The sequence below is a fragment of the Neovison vison genome, chromosome 9 (assembly GCF_020171115.1).
Source record: "Neovison vison isolate M4711 chromosome 9, ASM_NN_V1, whole genome shotgun sequence".
In the NCBI taxonomy this organism is placed as follows: Eukaryota; Metazoa; Chordata; class Mammalia; order Carnivora; family Mustelidae; genus Neogale; species Neogale vison.
The window spans coordinates 80,275,798-80,284,020 of NC_058099.1; the positions used below are offsets into that span (position 1 = coordinate 80,275,798).

The 8,223-nt window shown below is 44.8% G+C and overlaps 1 protein-coding gene across 1 annotated transcript; it reads right to left on the reverse strand.

Annotated features, from left to right (window-relative positions):
- Positions 1-4,007: 4,007 nt before the first annotated feature.
- On the reverse strand, positions 4,008-7,880 carry LOC122916966 (spermatogenesis-associated protein 31D1-like). The gene has a single exon (XM_044264340.1). The coding sequence runs from the start codon at positions 7,878-7,880 to the stop codon at positions 4,008-4,010; it is 3,873 nt and encodes a 1,290-aa protein (XP_044120275.1).
- Between the last annotated feature and the right edge of the window lie 343 nt (positions 7,881-8,223).

The following is an 8,223-nucleotide window of genomic DNA, read 5'->3' on the forward strand; positions in this document are numbered from 1 at the left end:
GGTAAGAGAAGTGTCTAAAGAACAATCACATGAGGTCGGCCAAGACAGGGAGCTTTGTTTCCTTCACTGGTGTGCCCTTTTTTTTTTTAATACTTCGAAGAATGCCTAGTGCACATTAAACACTGAAGGAACTAATGGGTTGTTTTCAGGGATTATTGAAGCTGACTAATACTATAGAACATTTATGGTGACATCGACATAATTAGTTGTGTTGATTTTATTTTAGATGGATCACGCCTTTATTAGAATACAGGCCTAAAAAAGACACAACTGACTTTTGCCCAGCGTCACAGATGAAAGGTGAATAAAAAGCTATCCAAAGTAGAGCTCTTAGATGGAGAGGAGCAGGGAGCTGGGGGAAGTTGGAGGGGGAGACAGACCACCGTGAGAGACTGTGGACTCTGAGGAACTAACAGAGGGTGTTGACCGGGGAAGGGCTGGGAGGTTGGGTGAGGCTGGTGGTGAGGGCACGTATTGCATGGAGCACTGGGTGTGGTGCATAAACACAAAATTCTGGAACACTGAAAAGAAATTATAAAAATAAATAAAAATTTAAAGAAAAAAAAAGAGCTCTTTAGGTTTGGAATTAAGTGATGAACCATGAAGTTTTCCTTGGAGAGGGAGGAATAAGACATACCATTGTCAGATGGACAGGGAGATGTATAAAGTGTCTTGTAGTTCCAGACTAAGTTGAAGAATTGGCATACTGAGGGCATAAGCTGAAAGGATGAAATCAGGTGGAATGTTAGACTGTTCAGATGGCAGAAGTGTTCCTGGTGGTAAGTGCTAGGATATGGCCATAACTAAACTGAAATGGAAGTAAAGGGCTCAAGGATGAGAAGGGTGAACAGTGAGAGACCAGATTATTGGATGGTCTAACCACATGGATGTTGAGGACTCTGAATGATTCCTCCTACTTCAGGTTCGTCTCCTGGACCCCATCCCACCTCTTTCTTATCCCTAAGTCTCCTCAGAATCAGCTTTTCCTGCAACTCCAAGCTTTAGTCATGGCATAACTCTGGACAAGAAAGCAGAAATGGGGCAGAGAAAGAGGTCTGGATTAGACATCTGTTTTTGTTTTGATACCTAGCATTCACTCACCTTCTGAAAACAGTCCCTTTATTGATCTCTAGGGAACTAAACCCATTCTCAGTCTCAGTCTATGGGCAGGTAGAGTTGTCTTTCCCTAACACTCCTATTTTAAGAATGCATCTATAACTCAGGGTTGGTCAAAAGATGATATTGTGCTTTTGACAACAGTGATTTGTCAGGGATGGGCATGTGACAAAACTGGAGCCAATAAGGCACAGTGGGATTTTCTGCAGGGACTACTGAGAAACACAACTGTTTGTAGCTACACTTAAAGCTTGGAAGAGACACTTAATGCTACAGAATAGTCGGGACAGAAAGTCAGTCCAAAATGCCAAGAAATAGATAGAAAGTGAATCTTGAGGACATCAATGGAGCCCCAGCATGAACCCTTGTACTTTAGACCAGCTTTATTCCCAGACTTTTTCAGATAGCTAAGTCAATAGACTCTCCTTTTTAAGTCAGTTAAGTTGTATTTCTCGTCTTTTACATCCAAATCATTCCTCACAGTATAAGGGGGCTCTCCATCACTGGCTCCCTCTTTCATGCTAGCCCACTGAATATATATTACCTTCTCTGTCCTTCAGGTTGCCCTTCTATGAGAGGGGATTAAGAAATCTGCATTGAGATTGCAGTCCAAGAAAGCAGAGGAGTAAGAGACCTTACTTTTTTCTGGTTGCAAGAATTCAGCTAGATAGCTATCCAATTATTCTGAACACCTGAAAAATCAAGGGGAGATCAAAGAAAAGAGTACCTGCAACTCTACAAACAGAAAAGTGACCATGTTCTGCCAGGTAGGAGGTGGAAAGGAGGGAATCCGAGGCGATATATGGGAAGATAAACCATGGTGGGGAAGGGAGGGAGCCTCCATCAGCTGGCTACAGGCAAGTGAGTAGCAGAGCACAAAATCAGAATGTTCAGAAGTCAGCTCCAGTGAGGGACATCCCTGCCTGAAAGACTGCTAGGTGCTGAAGCAGGCAGAATCCTAGCTGTGGCAGTATGCTCTCAGGATCCCCGTGATCACAGAAAGAACAGGGGTGCCTGAGTGTGACAGAGTTCCCAGGCATCAGAGCTTTCAAGACACAGGTACGTGGAAAATATCCCAAAATGGGAGTATGTGCTTTAAGATCCCTAGTACTGCCTTTTCCAATAGTTGAGTGACCCATTCTCTCTGATGTTTAAGCTATGAGAATTAAATTTGAAATGATGGATGTGCTATATTAAGTATATTAACAAAAACAGAAATTAAACCTTGCAACCTGTAGGGTTCCCCTCCTCTATAATGTTGACTAGGTCTACAGAAGCTGAAGGTTACTTCTACACACCTATGGTCTGGGAGCTAGGGCAAAAGAGAGAGAATGTCGTAGAGCCAGATGAGCCATATTATACCAGCTTCCCTCCCTGCCCCTCAGTTTGAATACTGGTAAGTCAGGTGGCTCTCAGGGTTTATTTTACTTAATCATTGAGGATAAACCCAAACTACCTTGACCTCTCTAGGTCACCTTTCCTTCCTTCCTTTGGATGCTCCAATCTCTGTGATGGTTACTTACCAGGTGCCAATTTGTTTAGCCATTAAGAAATTTTGACCTTGATGACTTGGGCATGAATGAGGACAAAGATCCACTTGGCATGTTTGGAGACTTCTGCGCCAGCAAACTGAAGAAGTTGTCCAAGAACCTGGAACAACAAAAGTTGTTCCTCTTGCATTAGGAAGACTTCTGAGAAGATTCCGATCATCCCCACTCATGGTGTTCACACCCTTGTGTAATTACACCTCCCCTTAAGCATAGGCTGGACTTAGTGATTTGCCTCTGAGTGATAGAATAAAGGAAAGGTAATAGGATGTCATTTCCATTGCTAGTTTCCAAAAGATTGTAACTTCTATCTTGTTTGCAAACTCTCTCCTTGCTTTGATGAAGTAAGCTGCCATGCTGGAGAAGCCCACTTGATAAGGAACCAGCCAGATTCAGCCAAGAGCCAGCAAGGTACTGAGGATCTCATTGCAACAGACGTTGAGGAACTGCATCCTGCCAGCAACTATGTGACTGAGTACGGGAGTTGGTCCTTCCGCAGTCAAGCCTCCAGATGAGAATGTAGTAGCCTCAGCTGACGCCTTAAATGCAGCCTTGAAGCAGAGAATCCAGGTAGGCCTCTCCCGAATTTCTGACCCACAAAAGCCATGAAATAATAAGTATGTATTTTTTAACCCACTAAATTTTGTTAATATCCATTACACCCCAATAGATAATTAATGCACCCCTCAATTACTGGACCCTTGGGGTAAAATGTTGGAAGTCTGGGAAGGCAGGCACCATATAGGAGGACAGTGTCCCTGATAACATCGCTGAGGGCACTGTCTTCATGCTCAACGACTATCCCATATATTCGTATGTTGAAACAGTATCATTGGGCCTGAATAGCCTCCAGGAGGTGAGGCCTAGCTGACATAGTGTCTTACCCAACAAATAGTTTGGGAGGAGATGAGAGTTTAAATCAAGTTCTAGACTTTAAGGGCTTTTCTATTTGTAAAGGCCTGAAGGTTTTCAGAGTAAGCACATTATACTTCTTATAAAAAAAAAAAAAAAAAAGTAAATGTATTAAATACAGGATATCAGAGCAGGATCAAATAAAGGACCCCAGGATAAAACTGAGAAGACCACTGTCCAGCTTTGTATAAGGGACTGGTGCACTTGTAGAAGCCAGAAGCATTTACTCAGAGTTGAACACACTGCTTCCTTTCCCTGGTTGCAAGCCCCAGCTCCAGTCCCAGTGCAGCACACAGAAAACACCACTCTCTATTAGGAAAAAAATTTATTGAGGAGGATTAATATTCTTGGTTGTTCTGAAGGTTGTTCTCATCAGAGGATATATTGTCATGAAAATTGTGAACCTTTCTCGATAAGGACTGAATGATTTCTTTAGGGAAATTTTTCTCCCTGCAAGTGCTGGAGAAGCATTTTCTGCCTGAGTAGAAGAGTCAAATCGCTAAACACAGTACGTTCATCAGGGTCACCCCTGGTGGCCCAAAGGACCTGGCATACTTGATGCACACAGGTGGAGCTTGGATGAGGCACAGACTCCCCAGAAGGCAGAGAAGAAGGGCACTGACTCTGGCTTAATAGCTGATTCTCAAAGGCCTCAGCTTTCTGGGGCTGTGTGACCCTATCTCTGTTCTGTGTGACCCTTGTAGGACATTGCTGCGCAGCACAGACAGCTTCTTGACTGCAGGCCTTGATACTTGTCTGTTTCTCTTGTTGTGGGTCAGAAAGAGCCCGATATTTGGAGGGAGGTCTCTTGTTAGGCCCTACCTGGGCCTGTAGTTCCTCCTGCTGCTGGCTTAACTTTGAGGCCTCATATCCACGTGCCTCCTTCTCTTCTAGGACCTTCCCAATGGTAGTGAACTTCTGAGCTTCAGGAGGCCAATCACTCCCAAAAGTAGCCACACTTTCAGCTGGGTCTTGGTGCTGCGCTAAGGTGGACATGAACTTGGCTTTTTGCTGGGGACTTTCTTGATGCCCTGTGATTTTTTTCTTGGAATTGATCCACTGAGAAAATTGACTCATCTTTTTTCTGAAGTAACTTTCAAGAGGAAACTGTTCGTTCTGTGACAGAGTTGAGGAAGCATGCTTTAATTTTATGTCCTCAACATGGAGGCTCTCCTCTCTGCCTGTGGATGTCCCTACTCCTGAGTCCTCACTTCTGCATTTTCTTGCTTTGGGATCCTGAGGTCTCACTTTCTTTGCACTTCTTTTTGAGAAATTCATAGGCTGGCCCTTACAGAAGGCCAGCTTCAAGCCCAAGGATTCCTGCTGCTCCTCCGTGCTAATTCTGCTGTCCTTCAGTTGGACATGCAGCACCTGGGATGCCTCCATGTCCCCGCTGCACACACTCTGGGACTGAGTCAGTGAAGCCTTGGAAGTCAAGCTCTCTGAAGGAAGGTGCATGTCAGTGGGACATCCTTGAGCCTGGTTATGCTCCTCACTCTCCAGTTTAAACTTTAACTCACTCAGGATCTGTCTTTTCAGGTCTGATAGTTTAGAATCTTGAGGAATCAGTATTTTTGGTGAGGGGTGTTCTGTGGTCAGGGCAGTTTCTACTTTATTCATGTTGACATTTATTACTTTGGAGATTCCCAACTCACTGGTTGTCAAGATTTCCCAAGATTGGGATTGAAGGGTACAGAGCTCCTTGGTGTCAGATATATCCCTGGACAGGTTGGGCATGGCAGAGTGTTGTAAATTCTTCTCGACCATCACCTTGCCCTGTTCCATATCTACTCTGTTACTGGAACTCAAATTCTCATGCTTTGGCTCATGTCCAGTCCCAGCTCGACTTGTGGGTACCTCTGGGCCACTTGTGTTGTCTGGTACAGTCTCACTGGGTCGCACTTGAGCTCTGATGCTGTGTGTAAGGGGCTGAAAAGTCTGGCTGCCTGACTCAGCTCTCTGGATACACTCTGCAGTCTTATGGTCAGTGTCAGAGTGTGATGCCTTCGGGCCCCCCTGTCCTTCATTGCCCACTGATGACATTGTGGGGAGAGGATGATCCGCAGTGGGGACTGACTTTGTTGTTCTCACCCTGTTTCCCAAAAAAGGTTTAGAGCTTCCCTCAAGGAGTTTAAAAAAGTCAACTTTGGAATCGACCCCAGAAATATGCATGGCTGAGGAAGAAAAGTCAAATTGGGGAAGAGGCCATGTTTTGGCTTCTCTCAACATATAGAATTTAATGGATCCAAGAACCCTGAGTGGTAGACCCCACCTCTGACTCATGCGAAATCTAATAATATGGGCCTCTAGCATCTGTCGTGTACTGGGATCAAGAAAAGAATGCTCTAGAGTGGTGCTCTGGCAGTAAACCCTACCCACCATTGTCTTTTTAGAATCTGTGTTTTCTGGAGCAGTCTGGGAACTCCCAGAAAAAGGCAATGTATTGTCATCAGCCAGCCACGAATAACACACACCTATAGGAATCCTACCTGTGGCGATCTGCCAGAACTTCTTGCTCATATGTAAACTAAGAATACTTTTCATTTGATTCTGGTCTGTGTTCTTCCTTGAGACATTCAATAATTCATTCCCTGAGTGATTCCTTGAATGACACACACAATTACTTTTCTCCAAGTCTGCCCTCAGACCCTTCACTAGGTGGCATTCTGAGACCCTTTGTGGCATGTCTTCTGGACTCTTCTCTAGGATATACCCAAGATTCCTCCTCATATCCTTCCTTAGCTGAAACTTTGTTTGGACCCTCTCATGGAAACTTCCAGGGAGACTCAATTCAGTCTTTGCTAGATCTCTGTTACTATGGCCCTGAAACTCAGAGAATTGTGAGTGAACATGTCTGCCTTTGTCTTGCTGAGAGAGTTCTGATAATGTATGCTGAGGCTCCATCACTGCTAGGGACTCTAGATTTCTGCAGTCATGGAGGCACCAGTGTGGGATTACCATCCTTGGGCTATGTAACTCGAGTGTCTCCTGGGGCTCACAGATGATATGAAAATGGCCAGGCAGGATGGAGACTGGTACATAGGCATGGGATGACTGGCTAACCAGCGGAAGGTTGGGAGCTCGAGGACAAATGGTTTCTTCAGGTTTCTGGAACACAGGGCCTAAAGCCCACAAATTTTCCTGTTGCTTCTGCAACATGTGCCATCCCAGGTGTTGATTTTCAGTCAAGATAGGAGAGTCTGATTCATTCCTGGATCTATTGAAAGATACTCCACAGTCCCTAATCAGGGATGAAGAAGGTGGTATGATCGGGAGGCAGGATTGAAAATGGGGGTGGGTGTTCACCTTATTGAAAGGTAGAGGCTGGGATGGGGACAGGGTTTGAGGCAAGGATTGGGGGTGTACAATGGGGAGAGGAAATGGTTGGGAATGCGGAAGTGGTGGAGATGCTTGTATTTTGATGGCAGAGGTATTATGAAGTCCATTGAATAAGACAAAGTGAGACTCTAGTGGAGAAGTACTACTAGAAAACAGGAGAGTGGCTACTAAGGACTCACTGTGCAAAGAAGGAAGACCCCAGAAGAGCTGGCTATATTTCTGATGCAAGTTTTCTGCCAAAGTTTTGACATACAGGAGCTGTTGATAAATAGAGAGCTGCTCTGGTTTGCCTTCAGTGTTCCATCCAATATTGGAGGATGTAGTGACCTGTACATCAAGCGGTTGCAACAAATTCCCTAAAGATGTCCTTTGGTAATCTGACCACATTTGTTTGGAAAATGGTACCTCCTCTTTTACTTTCTTCTCTAAAATCTGGAAAGCCATTCTCTTCTCCATTTGTCTCTGCAATAGGGCCTGGAAGATAAGACCAGGGAAAGAAATTCCACTGGCCTCCTTGTGTTTAGTAGCAGAGTCTCTCCTGAGACAGGTTTCTGGTTGATGGAGGTAGACTTGCTCTTGGTGAACATCAGAGTGTGATAATGTGGGGAGGAACATGTTCTTGGCATGGGCCTGCCAATAGGTGAATTCGGAACTCGATGGCTTTGAACAGTCACTACCTCTAATTGTTGTGACATAAGTAGATATCTCACCAGGACTATCTGGAGATGAATTCTCAGGAACAGGTTTCAGTGAGATGGAAATTGATTTAGATTGAATCAAAGTTAAAGGGCAATCTGGCAGTGGTGAAACAGATGAAGTTGGTGGTACATGATGACAAGCAAATGAATCAGTGGGTTTCCTTGTCTGAGACAGATGTGGTAAGAGGTTGTTATTCTGTGAAATGGTGGGGTCAAGAGTGGAGATGGTATTCAGAGGTAAAGTGGCCTCTTGTTGTCTGAACATCATATGGTAGGAAAGAAGGAAATGCACAGGATAGAGGTATGGAATGGTTCTCTGGGAATTAAGAATCCTAGGCTTTTGGCTCTAGTGGCAGGGAGTACGTAGGGGTGAGGGTAAGAAAAAGTCAGCTAAAGGTTAGGTGGTTTAGGTGAGAAGATGGAGGGGATTAGGGGGAAGGCTCAGGCAAAGAGTCTGGTATTAGGTCTCCTGGAGCAACTGCAGAGAAGTTGGGAGACAAAGTGAATGATGAGTCAGTCACAGAAGCTGTAGAAACCAAGGGGATCACAGAGGGAGTAGCATCATCCAGGGTCTCTGGAACAGCAGCCGATTCACCTTAGCAGTTGTGCTG

What these genes read in the sequence shown, in the direction of transcription:
- LOC122916966 (XM_044264340.1), bottom strand. Translation starts at nt 7,880, where the DNA reads ATGATGTTCAGACAACAAGAGGCCACTTTACCTCTGAATACCATCTCC.